General features: G+C 39.0%; 1 protein-coding gene across 1 annotated transcript in view; it reads left to right on the top strand.

Annotated features, from left to right (window-relative positions):
• The first annotated feature begins 3,949 nt into the window (after positions 1–3,949).
• The window catches only part of LOC122811872 (transcobalamin-1-like), a 384,117-nt gene continuing 370,531 nt past the window's right edge, over positions 3,950–17,535 (top strand). Inside the window, exon 1 of the mRNA XM_044084008.1 lies at positions 3,950–4,031. Coding sequence (XP_043939943.1) covers positions 3,965–4,031 — 67 coding nt within the window. The 5' untranslated portion in view covers positions 3,950–3,964. The remainder of the gene's footprint in view (positions 4,032–17,535) is intronic.

Below are 17,535 nucleotides of genomic sequence, written 5' to 3'. Positions count from 1 at the left end.
TGGTTCATACAGCCTACCTTGATCTGGCCGAGGCCTTTGATACAATTCCCCACTCAGGAAACATAGAAAAACTCACAAAGCTAGGCATCAACCCCTATATCACTAGGTGGGTTGCAAACTGGCTAACAGATAGAACCCACAGTGTGAAAGTAGCTGACTCCAAGTCAGACTGTCAACCAGTCATGAGTGGAGCCCCACAGGGTTTGGTCCTGGGTAATCCCCTGTTTGGTATCTACTTCTCTGAATTCCAGGCCAACATGAAGGGACTCTGGCTGACAAAGTTCGCAGATGACTGCAAGTTGGGAGCTATTATTAACACTCCAAGTGATGTTGACATTCTACAGAAAGGCCTCAATTAGATCAATGACTGGTGTCAGAACAATAGCCTTAAGCTCAATGCCAAAAAATATGTGTCGTCATCCCCCTTGGGAAAAAAACAGTTCCCTTGCATTACCACATCAATGGTAGTCCACTGAACAAAGGAGGTGTTAGAAGACATCAAGGAACACAGGTTGACAGCAACCTCTCTTTTGACCACCACATTGCCACTGTGGTCAGAAAGTCCTTCTATGTGACATATCTCATTACTGAGGGTTTTGCATCCAGGAAGAAAGAGGTCATTATCTCCCTCTACTCTTCCCTCATTAGGCCAGTTATTGAGTACAATGTCCGATTTGCCATGTACCTCACTAGACACCTGAAACAACTGGAGAGGCCACAAAAGTACCTCACAAAGAGAATCCGAGGCCTTAAATACTTGTCCTATATGGACAGACTCAAAAAACTCCAACTATTCTCTGTCTCATATCACCTATTTAGAGGCGATCTCTGTTGACTTACAAAGCCATGTCTGACCCAGCTCTGTCAGAAATGCTACATCTGAAGAAATTCCAATCCCTCAACACCACACACTCCAGAGACCTCAACCTCATTACCACAATCAACAGAACATGCTGGAGGGGCAGGTTCATAACCCAGAGACTGCCCATGATATGGAATAGACTTCCCATACATGTCAAGCAGAGGACCTCACTGGCCCTCTTCAAGAGAAATCTTGATGAGTGGATGGGAAATAGAAAATTCACCCCAGGGATCACTCCAGTGGCTCTACTCAACAGAGGCATTAGGAACTAAGGTCGGGTGGCACGATGCCAGGGTAATCCTATGGGCTAGGTGCTCCAGGGCCATTAGCCTAGGACACACCTATGAACCTATGAACCTATGATGTATGCCAGTGGAAGGTTTCAGTTGAAGCTGTTCTGTGATTTTTGATCCTTAGTAGGAGGCTTCTAACTGTATTTATAGCAGAAGAAAATTGATCTTGGAATTTTAGGTTGCTCACTGAAACATAATGGTTTGAGTTTGCTGGCCAAGGTCAGTTTGCCGCTAATTTTTGAGTAGTCACAGAAAAGACGGGCAATGTCTAGGTTATTGTTTGTTGTTTATTTTTTGTTTTTGTCGATCATAATAGTTTTTACATTCCAGAATTTACAAAGAAAGTTGGGTGCTTATTTTGTGGCTTTTTTTGTCTTTAAATACTATTTTCAAACCTAATCTCAGTCTGGCACCGAATGCTTACCTTCAGGTAACTGTTTTTCTGTGTCTTGATATCTTTTACCCTTCAATCTGAGTGAGATTCTTCATAAGTATCAATTTATGACTGAGTCGGGAAGCGCTATTCTTAGTTCACTGATTTTTGGAGAATATATTTATCCAGGACGATTATGAGAATGTGATTGAAATTAGCTGGTACATCAAAAACTGTACTGGCTGGATTTAAGAAAATCTACCTGACAGAGTTAGGAATAGCATTGAAACTGGGGCTGCATGCTTTGACGTAAGTCGTACTACAGTTAGGTATTAAGAATAATGACATGGATAGTTTCTAAGAAGAAACTGAACACTTTAGCTCATATCCTATCTAATATGTCGGCAGTACTGGCAACTTTGTCAGCTCTGGTAGATATTTCTACTAGCTGAGCATTTCACAATGCATAGCATTCTACATAAATGTTGAGACCAACTATGATAAGGAACTCCTTATTAAGATTTTTCTCAGCCCACCCAAGAGGTAGAGTACAGAGCATGCTTTGCCTGTTTTCAAGAACTTACAAGCCATAAAGAAATGATTTCCTCTTTTTATATGTGCCTTCATAGAGATAGCCTCTTCACCAACTGTTCGAGGTAGTTGACGGGCTATTATATAAGATGCTGAATTGTTAGCAGTTTGTGTAGCGACATATCCTTCTCTTTTGCAGTTCTGCTCCATTATGCTGATATTATAGCCTGGAATGAGTAGTCACCCAGCTATGCTGTTAGGTTTTGCACACATTGCTAAAATGGTTAGGATACAAGGTGATTAGCAAGCCTGAAATTCAGTATTGATTTTGCTTAAGCTTTAAGCATTTTGGTACAGAATCTACATGACTAATAATGTTCTTGTCATAGACTACTTTTTACCGGGATATTGTCGTAATCTTTTGAAAATGAAGAAGGGACATGCACTTAGTAATTTGGCCAGGCAATAATATATTTCATGATTCAGTGCTTCCATAGTAATTTTTTATAAGTGATCATTGCAAGATCTGAATTTCAACACAAAATCTATTTAACTATTAAAATGTCTGCATGGAGTCATTCAATTAAATCTGAACCACAAAACCAGTTTTAGTTTGCAAACATACTTGTAAACCTGCAGAAGCTGAAAATAACAAAATCCGGTGAAATGTAGGTATATCCAGCAAAAGATATGGGTATCAAATTAGCCATATCTCTTCCCACTTCCACTAGGAATTTTGGATACTACTCAGAAACACTTTTAAAAACAGAGAGTGACAAAAATTATGGAAAAATATCAACACATTAACAATGCAATATCTGTAGACTTTAATAAACTGTATGGAAAAATTCTACCACCCAAGGTCTTTTATTTCTGCTTCTGAAAAAGGTAAGGTGTGTGTCCTCCTTCTTTAAATTATTGGTGTCCTTAGTATTTTGGGCATGTAGTGTGTTTTTCTGTGTACTAGACAGCTTCAAAAATCATGTGATGAGGGGGATTCAAAAAATTATGTAAAGGGGTAAATCATACCTGAAAATAGGCAAATTGCTCCAAAAAAATGGACAGTTGAGAGGTCTGTTTGCAAGGTATTTATTAAATTATTGAGCACTGTAGCACAAACAGTCTCTCAGCTGCAAACAAGTTTCATTGTGAAACTTTCATTCACTACTGGAAGTCAAGGTGAGTGAGGAAGTCACTTTAGCAGGTATTGTTCCTTATTTGCTCATGTAAGAAGTTGCATTTAGTAGACTTTCATTTTCAAGAAATGAAGGAAAATAAATTAGATGAGCAGACCCTGAAGATAAAACACAAAAGAATATGATTTTCTATGTTCTTCATTCATAATTAAGAAAGAAACTTTTTTTCCTGACAATGTTAGTGGAAAATCCGGTTCCAAAAATAAAGAAATAAACTCACTTCATATGCTGCAGCCATTTTGCATGTGAGATATTGTTAACAGTGTCTTTTTGTTTATTTTATTTTAATTCCTTAAAGTTTTATTTGCACTTGGTTTGGGTATGTTCTAGTTTTGTGGGTTTAATTTTATCATATTTTGGTCTCATTTAAGAATCTGGGCATTCAAAGAAGCCTAGTATATATGTTTTTACTGCTCGAGTCTTTCCAAAGCTAATTTTAGATGAACATTTGAAGAAATCAGTCTGTCTTACTGGTATGTTTTTGATCCATAACTGTGACTCAACATATACTTCAGCAATGTAACACTGTGACACATGAAAAATGCAATTTATTTGTGCTCATCCTTAAAGTGTGCAGTACAGAAGGGTGTAACTCTTGTTAGCTGCCCTGTTGTATTAAGGCACGCAGAGTGCTAACTCCCACCTTAGACTATAAAGGAAGCAAAGAGAAAACCCATCTCATACTGAAGTGAAACAGGGAGAAGACACAATGAATAGAATTTCAGTTATAACCTTAACCATCCTGATGGTCTCTTGGCAGATTGTTGGGCTGTGTCGTAAGTATATTTTAAACGTTTTGTGCTTTTGATTTTTACACTGAAGACTTGCATTGTAGCATTACTATTGATGTCATGTTGTCTCACACTTCACTGGTGATTAGTGCATAGAAATTACAGCTCTCAAATGCAGTACAGATACTTAGTTTTAATGTGTATGAGCTATACTTAATAGCCTTACTTACAAACAAGGAACTATAGTGTACCATTTCTGTCTTTTATCATGTAAATATCAAAAGATCATCACTGTTACTGTTTAACATAGTTAAAATTATTTGTTGTCTTGAAACTGAAGAACATATTCCTGAAATAGCCTATTAACTAAACAACCTTCAAAAGCCTAAGGGAGAAAATGCACCTATTTCACAGACAGAGCAGTTTTTTTTTTTTTTTTTTTACTTTGTGTTATGACTTTGCCTTCATGCCACAGGCTGTATGCTATATTTGCATGTTGCATACTACTAGCATAATATTTCCCCCATATTTATATGTCCGTAAAGAAGGACCCCAACTTAAACTGTAAATCTAAAAAAGCATCATGAGTTACCATGAGAAAATTAGTCAGAACTATTTAATTTATCAAATGTATCTATTCTGTAACACCAGAGTTTCAAATTTTAATGCATTTCATTCCTGAGAGTGCAAATTTGGGTGTGTGAGTTTCTCAGAAATACCTGGCCTAAAAAAATTAATTAATTCACACGGATTATTTTCAGCAATATTTTTGATGCAGCTTTGATGGAAGGGATTCATATCATAAACACAATGGATTTTTTTTCTGACTACTGTGTAAGAATGGGGAATGCTACAGAATCCTGAAAGCCCAAAATCTAGAAGACCAAAATCCTGAAAGTTCAAAATCCTGAAAACTCAAAATCCTGAAAACACACAGGATACCAACACTTATGATATTCCAGCACAAGTACATACAGAAACAAATAAAACACAAACCATATTACTCTTCTCCAAGTATAAACAGGGAGGCAAGCCCCCTTGCACTCCCCATGTGGGGGGCTGCGGCCCCCCATACCCCCTCCTACTTAAATATATCAACTCTAAGATTGCACTTAGTGTACTGAAGTAATATGTTTCTGTATGTACTTGTGCTGGAATATAGTAAGTGTTGGTATCCTGTATGTTTTCAGGATTTTGAGTTTTTCAGGATTTTGAGTTTTCGGGATTTTGGTCTAAGGATTTTGGTCTTCAGGATTTTTGGCTTTCGGGATTCAGTGACCCAAGAGCAAATAATCTCCATTCCTGAATCACAGTATCAGTATGTAGGTCAGGAATACAGAAACAAGTAGTGATGCAGTGGCAGTACAAGATAAGGCAATTGCCACCATTTTCTACTTCTCTGCATGTACTATAAATTTGCATGTGTACACCTAATGCAACCTTCTGTATTCTGTGGACCTATGGGTGATGTCAACCAACTTCTACTCAGAAAAACATAAGCAGGAAGCTGCATTATGCAGATGAAGCAGAGGAGTCTTCAACCCACTAACACAAAGATAAAAAGCCTTTGCTTACTCCAATGGCAGGACAGAGTATTCATTCAGCTCAGGGTACAGCAGGGTCTGTCTTCATTATAAAATTTGGAGTAGTGTCTTTTCCATCAAAGGAAGCAAACCTTCTGTCTTTAAATGGTGTGATTAAGGCCTTGTGCTTTGAGGGTGGTAGTGAAAGAAGGTCATATTCTTGATGCAAAATCTAAGCGCTACTATCTGCTCTATATGGGCTGGAAATGGTAAAATTTCCAGTGATATCCCTGTGTGGGCTGCATTACTTAACTTTGATGCATACATGTTCTGCACTCAAAAGAGTCAACAGAATGTGCAAGACTGAAACATAGCAGCAAAAAAAGCTTGCAGCAACACTGATAATTCCACCTGCAAGCCCATCATGGGATCCTATTGACTCACAAACCTATGCCATTAATAAGTGTTAACTCTAAGACTGTTGTAGATTAGAGTAAGTGGAATTTTCCAAGACCGTGTGATCTGGGAGTTAGTATATGAGTGCTGTGTATGCTTCAGTGTTCATTTGCAGTGATTAGTGTTGAAAACAAGTGCATTGAAGGTATACTGTACTTCTTTTGCTTCCTGTGAACCAAGTTGCCCTTCTAGAAATAAAAATACACCTCAGTCCTGGGTTACATATTTTGGATCAAGTCTTATCCAAGTAAGAGGCAGTGAAAGAGGAAGGCAACATACTTATCACAGAACAGATATAAGTTTATATGGCTTCTTTCTGAATTAAAATTCATCTCCACCCCACTGACTAGCCTACTATTCAAACCATGGAGCTTGCTTAGCATATAAAGGCCGTAGTCTGCACATGTATAGCCATACAGTGAATGGCAGGATAGCAATACTGGCAAAAGTATTTGTACTTGCTTTCCCCAGCCTGTCTACCTTACATCCTGGAAACTCCCTTGAATATGACAATAGCATCAGTGGTGTAGTGTTTGGTCTGCTTTCCCAAAGTGCTTAGACACTGGTTGTCCTTCCAGAGTTTTTGAGATACTCCAGTGATCAGGAGAACAGCATGGGATGGGTGGTGAAATAGGCCCCATGTCACTCTAATGCAGTGGCATGAGAAAGAATGTTATTGTTACCTTTCCTCCAGTTCGACAGTTGAAATTATATAATATCTGCTGGGAGAGATGTTTATTGAGGATAAATGCTGTTTGGGATACTGGTACTGGAAGTTTGATGCACGATTATTTTTAAATAAACTAATGGCTCTCAGTGCACACAACAGTAATAAGTCAAACTATGGATATTTTGTATACTACTTCTAGCTACATATTACCACAGTCATCAACTACTTAGTCTCCAATGACCCATTAGTTACCCTCCCAACTTCCAAGAATTCAGAGATACCTGATAAATGAGAGTCATGAATTCTGACTACAGAATCAGGTATTTTTCCTTGTATTTTCCATCTAACATTGGTCTGCAGGTTCAGTGCAAGGTTCAGTGCAATGTCTGTTAAATAGCACCTATGTGGGCCCAACAAGAAGCATAATTGTCTGCTTGCCATGCTTGCCAGATTCATTACTTTGCATTCTATCTTCCTGCATGGTATCTCTCCAGCAGCAGAAAGCATACCAACCCTTCCCTCAGAATACGTCAGGTGCTCAGACCCACTCATCCCTTGCTGGTTCTTCCACTGCTCAGACCTCTAACCTGAACGTAGGTCATCTGGGCTGTAAGCAGGGCTCTATCCTTCTGTGCCATTCAGCTAGCTATCATGATTATGGCTATCAGCTTCATTATCTTTGCATTCTGGGTCCCATGAATTAACACACTGATGGTAGTCCACTGAACACAGAAGGCGTTATAAGAGATCTGGGAACACAGGCTGACAGCAACCTTTCATTTGATCACCACATTGTCACTGTGGTCAGACAGCCCTTCTATGTGGCACATCTCATTACTGAGGGTTTTGCATCCAGGAATAAAGAGGTCATTGTCTCCCTTTACTCTTCCCTCATTAGGCCAGTCATCGAGTACAATGTCCCCATTTGGCATGTACCTCACTGGACACCTGCAACAACTGGAGAGGCCACAAAGGTACTTCACAAAGACGATCCTATGGCTTAAACATTTGTCCTATATGTACAGAATCAAAAAACTCCAACTATTCTCTGTCTTGTATCGCCTACTTAGAGGCGATCTCTGCCTGATGTACAAAGCCATGTCTGATCCAGCTCTGTCAGAAATGATACATCTAAAGAAATCCCAATTCCTCCTCACCACACGCTCCAAAGACCTCAAGCTCATTACCACAATCAACAGAACATACTGGAGGGACAGGTTCATAACCCAGAGACTGCCCATGCTATGGAATAGACTTCCCATACACATCAAGCAGAGCACCTCACTGGCAATCTTCAACATAAATCTTGATGAGTGGATGGGAAATAGAAAATTCATCCCAGGGATCACTCCAGTGGCTTTACTCAACAGAGTCACTGGGAACTAAGGTCGCATGACACAATGCCAGGGTAATCCTCTGGGATAGGCTTGTAAAGGTTCCAGGGCCATTAGCCAAGTACACACCTATGAACCTGTGAGGTACAACAAAGAACAGCAGAGAAGTAAAAACATTAAAATAAATTATAATTTAATTAAAAATAACACCTTTGTCAAAAGAATAAAGAAAGTATACATTTACTAGCTAACTAAAAATACAAATACATGTTTTCAGTTTCATAGGCTCCTTGAGGGTAACAGCAGATAGCAAGAACAGCCAGTATAGCTGGACTAAGCTCGAATATTGAAATCTTGCAAAAAAAAAAAAAGCAAATTAAAAAACACAGTTAATTCTTATATACAAGGAACATCTGCAACAGTTGTTGGTATGTTTGTTTGTGGAGGGAGTCATACAATAGTATACTGGACATTTAGTTTGCTACAGCTGTTAAAAGAAAAACATAAGAAGCATACATTTCTGACATTGGATACATACTACACTAATCTAACAACAGTAGTATATTGCTGGACCCACCTTATGTAGGCACAAGCAGTATGCTTATCTGGATAGACCTACATATGTAGTCACAAGCTGTGATTGTATGTAGACAGTGGTCTACATTCTATTCATGGCCAACACAACAGAAGGCACAATGAATATCAAGAAGTGCATTCTGTAGGCATAGAGAGGGTGTTGGTATGAAGTAACATACAATGCTTACTAACCTGGTCATTCCACTATGTGCACTGCACGGCTAAACAAGGAGTCATAAGAATCATATTATGTAATATGCATACTTCCCTCGCTCTCAACATTGTTAATCATTGGTCTCAGTAATATTACTATTATTTGAGGATTTTATTTGTTGATTTATTTATTTAACATTTGTTTACCAGGAAAGCATGACTTGGAACAAGCCAATTTTCAGCAGAGGCCTGGGGAGTAATGCTCCACACGCATGTCTTTGTAACATGTAGGGAAACTGTAGCACCCGGAGGAAACCCACATGAATGCAAGGAGGACATGCAGACTCCACATAAAAGGCACACCAGCTGGGAATCAAACCAGGGAACCTCTTTCTATGAGGTAATAAAACAAACCTTTGCACCATTCCCCCATCCATGATTTGGGCAGAGGGCTGGCAATCAAAAAGAAGAGTAAGGTTGGGACAAAAGTATATAAAGAAAAGATAACACTCCCATGCTGATAGTCTGCAGTGACAGCTACTGCCACTTTTTCAGTCTGCAGTGCATGCTTCCTTCATAATCCTCCCCTGTGATGCTTGCATTCACTTTGTAAAGATAGGGATTGGATAAAAACTGTGTGCAATAATAGAAATGCAGCTCATGTGGAAAGACTGCATGGATAGTATCATAAAAAATATGGGTCAGAAAGTTTAGGTAATGACCAAGCTATAGCCAATCATTCAAAGTCTCCTAAGTAATAATACAGCAAAGAAACCATTTATCTAATTTAACAGACAGATTATCAACAGATTACATCAGTCACACCTCTTATGCAGAAGTACAAAAGAACCTCAGGCTCAAGACATTAAGCACCAATTAAAGGGGGGGGACAGGTAGTGTCAGGGTCTCTTGGAGATCCAGGTGACAGCAGCAGTTGTCTGTGTAGTAAAACTGAAGAAGATAAAAATGGACGGATTTCTTTATATTAGATTCAAGCACTAGTCATATGGGCACCCACCATGTATAAATATGGAAAGAATGACACTTGGAAGAGACACCTTCAGAGTAAATCTTCAGACACATTATACTGGGAGTATAAGGAGGAACTGTACTTCAAGATTTGCTTGTATAAGGATATTTTTTGGCTGTTTGCAGTAAAAGAACTTAGCAAACTGAGCAAACCAATAAGGTTGAAAAAGATGACACTGGGGTAACTGAGTACTCTGATGTCAATACGTAAAAATGTTTGCCTTATATGACAGAAGGTGGTGGAGACAACTTCATGAATGTTACTTTTTTTTTCTTTTGGATTATTAAAAGAGTCATTTTTCGATTAGCCAGCAGAATATGGATTTTGTAACAGTAGGAGTATGAGGAAAGCCAGTGATTGTAGGACACTTTATAGTAGTTGGCTAGATTCCATTATACTGCTAGTGGTGTGTTACAAAATACGAGGCTTCAGTTGCCATAGTGGTGAAGCACACTAAATAACACCAAGTAATATGTCAAGAATAGCACAATCAATTTCTGACTGTACATGTCAGGTGCTTCTGTTGGCATCGCAGTATAAAGTCAAGGCCAAAACTCCGAAGTGTTTTTATGGACCAGAATGGCCCAGAGGGCTTTGGGAAAGAGAGTATGTATTTGTGGTGGTGAGCTGCACTTGAGTGCAAGCATTTAATGAATAGTTTATTTTGCATACGCTAGACACATTACTTTAGATTGTTTCTTCTTTGATACGGACAAATTAAGTGAGCGTGCCTCTACTTACTCAAGACACTCCTATCTAGATAAGAAGTGTCTCTATAGGTACATATCCATGTCTTAATTACTGTTGTTATATGCTTTATATGATGTGTCTGTAGGTTAATCAGTAAGAGCCATTTTGGCTGCATCAAACCAAACTCATTCTCCACATTGCCAAAATGAGGCCAGAGTTTTAGTTTATACATTTCAGTGATGTGCGTCACAGGGACAAGAGAGACAGTTTTTCATGTAGTTTACAGTCTGTGTTAACATTAAGAAAGTCTTTTTAAGTGTCTTGAGTTTGCCATGTAGCTTGTAGTCAAAGCAGTTAAAATTAAGAAAGTGTCTCCAAAGTCCTGTGTCCTTATAGGTAGTATTAACTGAAAGATTGCTATGAATTATACTTAGAGCAATCTGACTACAGAGCAAGCAAATGAATATATAGCATTTAAGGAAGGAAAGAGCCATGCAATGTTGGATTTAAGTAAGGAAAGGGCCATGCAGTGTTAGATTTAAGTAAGGAAAGGGCCACGCAATGTTGGATTTAAGTAAGGATAGGGCCATGCAATGTTAGATTTAAGTAAAGATAAGGTCATGCAATGCTGAATTAAAAGAAACAAGTGCAAGTTTCAGAATTACTGAATGAGGTGAATGGAAGATCTGTGAAAATCTGGAGATTAAAAAAAGATAAGAATGATTTAAATCAATGAATAATGATAAAATAGTATGTTCCAGCAGGCTGGATAAAAGGGATGGTTACAGTTAGCTGCATATCAGGTGCTAGGATCCATCATATCCCTCAAACACTCATGTCACTCAACAACAAGTACTGGTATGACTCCATCATAGTCCATGGAGCTGTGAATGACTTGAGATGTACCTCACTGGATTATATGAACAAAGACATGACTGAGCTCTCAGATTATGTGTCGCAGGCAGGTATAAGCCTAGCCTTAAACATCAATCATCTACTTTCTGCAAGGATGATGACACAATACACACAAAAAATGATTGACCAACAATTGGCTTAGCTCCTGGTCTCAGTCCAAGGGGTTTCAGTATCTGTCAGCCTGGAAAGACATGGTCAACAGACCATGCTGCTTTGTCAGAAATGGTCTGCACCTGTCTCATCTAGGCTTTCTGATATTGGTAAAGGCATTAGCCACCCCAATTGTGACTTCTAGGAAGTGTCAAAATAACCATCCTCCGAACATAACAAAATCCTTTCTAGATAAAGTATTGCTGCTTAATGCTAGAAGTCTAAACAAGAAACTGCACTCCCTGGAAGCACTCTTCAATCTGGAAGATGCTGATGTCTGTGCAGTCACCGAGACATGGTTAAAAGCCATGGAAAGTACTCCGGATGTGCAGGGCTAAAATATCTTTCATATGTTCAGATGACAAACTGATTGTGAAAGAACCAAAGGAGGAGCTGTATCCATGTTCATCCAGGATAAGTACACCTCAAGACTGGCCATACTCTCGTGAACTACTCCATGTCCAACTAACTACAGGCAACCCCCCCTACCATATCATAGCTAGCTATAGGTCCCCAAACATTAAACAGGAAAATCATGCCGCATACCTGGAATTACTGGATTCACATGCCATACAGCCAACACCTTACTCATGGGTGAATTTAATTGTCCTACCAACTACTTGGAAGCATACCACGACCACAAGCATTCTGGTGCAGAGGTTCTTAGACTTTGTCAATGCAAATGCTCTGGAACAGCTAGTCACCACACCCACAAGAGGCTCAAATATCCTGAACATAGTCCTCACTAACATGGGAGAGCATCGGACCCCACCATGTGATGTCCTCCCTGGTAAGATCAGGCCATAAATCAATATGTTTTGATGTAATTATAACACCGATACCCTATCAAGCTCAAAAATGTTTAAGAATTTTTTAAAGACAATTTACCTCCTACTAACTGATGGTATAAGTACTTTCAAAACACTCTCAAAAGCAGATAACATGGACTCCTGTGCAGAAGTGTACACCAATCCACTGTATAACCACTTAAGCAGTTGTATAGAATTGGCTGTACCTGACTAGATTACAACCAGGTCTTGCCAAAACACAAGCCACCCTGGTAGATCCATAGTATAAAAAGGCTGTACAGCAAGAACAAGAAGTAACTGACTCAGCAGAGGAAGAAATCCCTTTCTGACCTAAACAAACAAATTAGAGATCTTATCAAGTCCTCCAATGCTAATTACAAAGCAAAAATACCCTCCTTAGCCAAGGATAATTACTAAGCATTCTTTAACTACATCCAAAATCTAAAAAAGAATACTCAGCTATGTGCTAAATTGATTGTGGATGGCACCACCCATACTCAACCAGAGGTAATAGCCAACCTGCAAACTGACAGATTTGGAGCAAACTTCACCCACTGTCCCCTCCAATCATCCCCCAAAGTATACCTGCCACAATTCTTCCACCTATTATCTCAAAACAGCAGGTCATCTCAGAGATGTCCAACACCAAAAACACAGCATCAATAAGCCAGGCAACATCCCGGGTTGTCTTTTAAACAACTTAAAACATGACCTGACAGACCCACTCAGATCCCTGTTTAACCGTACCTGTGAACAGGCTATATTCCGGCATAATACAGACAGCAACAGTAATCCCTCTGCATAAAGGGGAACCCTCAACTGACCCTGTGAATTTTTAGCCCATAAGCTGAAAGTCCATGAAAAGTATCATTATGGACCTTATTAATAAGGACATGGGTAATCTGCAAGCTCTAAACTCAACCCAGTTTGGATTCATTTAACATAGATCAGGCCTGTCAATCATGGTTAACTTCTTCAAGAAAGTCACCAAGGCCTTGGTGAGGAAAAGACAGTGCATACCACTTATCTTGATCTAGCCAAGGCATTTGAAACAATCACCCACTCAGGTATTATATAGAGACACTCCAAACTGGTAACTAACTATGGTAAGTAAGCTCTTTCTGAAGGGTACACATATCTAAGCAGTTTTGACAATCACACCCTGTTTGCAGCCCATTGCAAATCTAGTTAACAAGAGATCTTTGTTATCAATTTGGAAATCAGACAAGTTGGTGCTGAACAAGCCAGAACCAAGTACAGACCCCTGGAAGACTCCACTGATTACCTTAGCACTATTTGAGGAGACACCTATCACATAAACAGTGTGGCTTCTGTCCTTCAGCCAACTGGCTAGCCATCTTATAATAAAATGATCTATGTTTATGGCAGATGGTTTCCTTACAATTTTAGCATGAGATAGGGTAGCAGATGCTTTGACCAGATCAAACGAACAGTATGAATACTGCCAACAGCTTGCATGACCCTCTCAAACAATTAAACAGGCATGCTCTCCCCTTGTCAGAGCCAATTGTCAGTTTGGCCTAATGAGATTTTTCTCCCCATATGTATGCCACCCCAGGTGACCACCAGCTGCTTGGTTCACCATATTTTCCTTAGGTATCCCTGGTACTATCCTACATGGCTTTGATTGCAACAATGACTGGGTGGCCAGGGCAAGTAGAGCAGTGAAGCCTGCAACATGAGATATGCTGGTCCTGCATGCCAGGGGATCTGGTCATGACATAAGTGGGTAGAACTAGTGATGTCATACACATCACCACATGTAATATCACTTAGCTTCACTCTCCTTTAAATGCTATAGTTACAGTGAATTTGATCCATGATTATGGTATATCTCCTTCACTGGGAATTTGTCTTCCTGAGAGGCAGAAAGCCCACCAACCTAGAGTGGGAGAGCCATTAAACTCACTTTTTTCCACACCTCCCTCCAACTCTGCCTCCACCAGCACCTAAGTCACTGCTCAAGTTTGTATCAACTGAGACAGAGAGCTCCATTCCTCTATACTATAGAGCTAGGTAATCCTATTAAGATTCTCAATATCATAATTAATGAGATGAATCTTGTATCACCTGAGTCATAGGGCTGCATTCCTCTAAGGCATAGAGCTAAGTAAGCCTAATGTAATTCTCAGTATCATAGTTAATAAGATCAGTTATGATACACTCTATAGCTTTCAAGTTCAGACTTGTAAGTTTGGTCTATAGCTTCTAGGGTCTGCGGTAAAGCTCTACCTGCAGAGCGGCAACCTCAAAGCAGTTCACTGGCATATGGAAAGAGAATCTGTGGCTAAGCTTAAGTTAAACAATTTAAGGAAAGGTTTGGTGACAGCATGTTTGACTCTTAATTACTAGCCACACATGTATGTTCTCAGGCCCTAAGTGTTTATGGTCGTTGATAACACCTTAAGAGGATGTCTCTTAGTGATGATAGGGGGTCAAGGAATTTTTTTGGATGAGTCTTGTTGAATACGGGTTTTGGGGTGGTTTGCAGTGATATTCTTTGCGGTATATTTACAATGTCATTGGGGTTGGTGTGGGGGGCCCATTATTGAAAAGTTTAGAGCAATGTTAAGTTTTATTGCTTAGCTTTCTAATATTGCTAAATAAGGACTTACAGTTATCCTTTGATTCAGACGCTAATCTCCATTCATATGTTGCTTCACTGGTCCTTATAGTGATTATTCATTTTTCTTTTTTTGGTGATATTTTTATACTCTCCTCATTTTGTAAAGTCCTTGTTTTACTTTACAGTTTAAGGAGTATTTTTCTGTTGCTATAAAGTTTATTTATGTTGGCTAATCACCTTTGTGGAGTGTTTTTAAACTTTTCATTGTATTTGGTAATAGTTGGGACTGCTAGATCTATGCATTTGTTTAAGTGAGCATAAAGCACCTTAGAGAAATTGTCTGCTAGTTCAGGGTCATCAGTGGTGATGTCATGGGTAAATTTAGATATTTCACCATATAATTGCATGAAGTTCACTTTTTTGAAGTCCCTACATTTGGATATGTTGGCTACAGGAGATATTGTGGTCCTGAGAAAAAATGTCATGGTCCGACACAATTACTGAAGGAGAGACTAGGGGAGTTAGGCCCAAATAAAGAATATTTTGGCTTCAAGTAGATTTTCTAACTACTTGATTCAGGGAACTCCAGTTTATTAAATCCATAAATCTTTGAGCATACCCCCTATTAGACATACAGGGGTTCTAGTCTATGCCAGGATAATTCAAGTCTCCAGCCTTTGTGGAGCTGTATTTACAAGGATTTTTTCTAAGACTTCAAGGAATCTTACATCATCATCTTGGGACATAGAGCAGGTTCTGTAGTATGCTATAATTTGGAAAGTGTCTTGTCCATGGAACACTGATGTTCTATAGCTTAATCTGTGGTTCTCTGGGTATCAATCTGGATGAGATGTGTTCCTTGACAAATATGGAGACACTTCCACAGTTTCTGTCAGGCTTGAAGGTATGATAGGCACAAAGCTAGGTATGAAGGATGTACTTTCTTTACATCTAAACCAAGTATCTGCAACTACACATATATTAATACTCTCCAGGTGTAGGAGCACCTCAAGATCCAGCTACTTGTTATTAAGCCTCCAAGCACTGAGAACAACCAAATTAATGTAGCCCGGCTTAAGCTTACATTAATTCGCTAAGTTTGGATTCTCATTAAAATGGACTCTGTCTAAAGAAAACACTTTGGGTAGCAGGAACTTTGGCCATTATGCAGAAACCCTTGAATGGCAGATGCTGGCCATCCTTTGCAAAACAAGTAGGACTATTAATAATCTCATCCAAGGCTGACACTAGATTATCATATCAGCATAGGAATCAGGGGGATTCTTTAGTTGATGACTCTGTGATCCAGTATATTAATAAAAAGAGAGAGAACAGTAAAGGCTCATATATTGAGCCTTGGGTTATGCTAGATCAGGTTTTGTATGCAAAGAGCAACTATTAAGCTACAGCACGATGACTGAATGATTAGTTCATTTTAATTAATTAATTAATTAATTAATTAATTAATTAATTAATTAAATTAATCAATTAGGCAATTTGTTAAGTAGTTTTGACCGTATTCAGGGGAGCACGTATCACTGCCTTCAAATTCTAGCTAACTTATAAGTAAAAATGGTCATCTATGTAAATGGCCTTGGAGAGGTCAAGGAATATAGAATCTCTGGACTGTCTTTGGTTAAAGTTAGTGGCAAAAGGATCAGTCAATACTGCAAGTGCAGTTATGTCCTGCTGACTTTTCTACATCCATGTTGAATTTTTAACAGAATGCTATGATTTTGAAAGCAATGGGTGGTTGATCAGAGGTAAACTTAATATAAAATTCTCAGGGTTGGAGTTCTGTCCACCTTTGAGAAAAGGAAGAATCTTATTCCCATTCAAAATGCCAGGGACAGAATGTTCTTTGTAGTAGTATTTATTATCTGTGTGAGCTAATAGGCTATACTTGGAACTATAAACCTGAATAATAACCTTGAATTCAGTTCAGAATATATTTTGAATAAATTGCATTTATTTAAACTTTATTTGCTTTAATACTGCTACACTCTCAATTGTGCTAGCTTACACTGCACACAAATTGTTTCTAGTGCTGTTTTAGTTGTTTTCTGGGAAAAAAAAAATTTTAAACTTGTTTCCTGCCTGTCCCATAACTAGTCTAGTCCAGATACAGATTTGCTGTAACCAGGACTGTTGGTAAGCTTCTGAGCCACCCAACCCTTTCTGTGTTGGAGGGAAGCCTTCTAGTTTATCAGCGGGAGTGGTAAGCACTAAGTAGCCTATCTACCACAATAGGAGTGGTTTCTGGCCCAAAAATTGTTGTTTACTGACTGTTTGGGCAGTTTTTCCATCTTTTTCAACTTTCTGGTTTAAAAGCCTGTGTTTGCACTTGTTTTCCGCTTTTCCTGTAACTAGTCTAGTCCAAGTACAAATTTGCTGTATCCAGGACTGTTTGTAATCTTCTGAGCCCCCACGCCTTCTGGTTTAAAAGCCTGTGTTTGTACTTTTCCCACCTTTCCTGAAACTAGTCTAGTCCAGATACAGCTTTGTGGTATCAAGGACTGTTTGTAAGCTTCTAAGCAGTGCCAAAGTCTGTTCTTCAAATTTTCCCTTAGATCTGCTAGTTCTCTCCTCTCCTGCACTTTTACTAGCTTATTAGTTTAGCACTCTACCAGACTTCTTGTAGCAATTATTGTAGCAG

Source organism: Protopterus annectens, chromosome 9.part0 (genome assembly GCF_019279795.1).
Source record: "Protopterus annectens isolate FY-2018-M chromosome 9.part0, PAN1.0, whole genome shotgun sequence".
Taxonomy (NCBI): domain Eukaryota; kingdom Metazoa; phylum Chordata; order Ceratodontiformes; family Protopteridae; genus Protopterus; species Protopterus annectens.
This window is presented reverse-complemented; position numbering and strand designations above follow the sequence as displayed.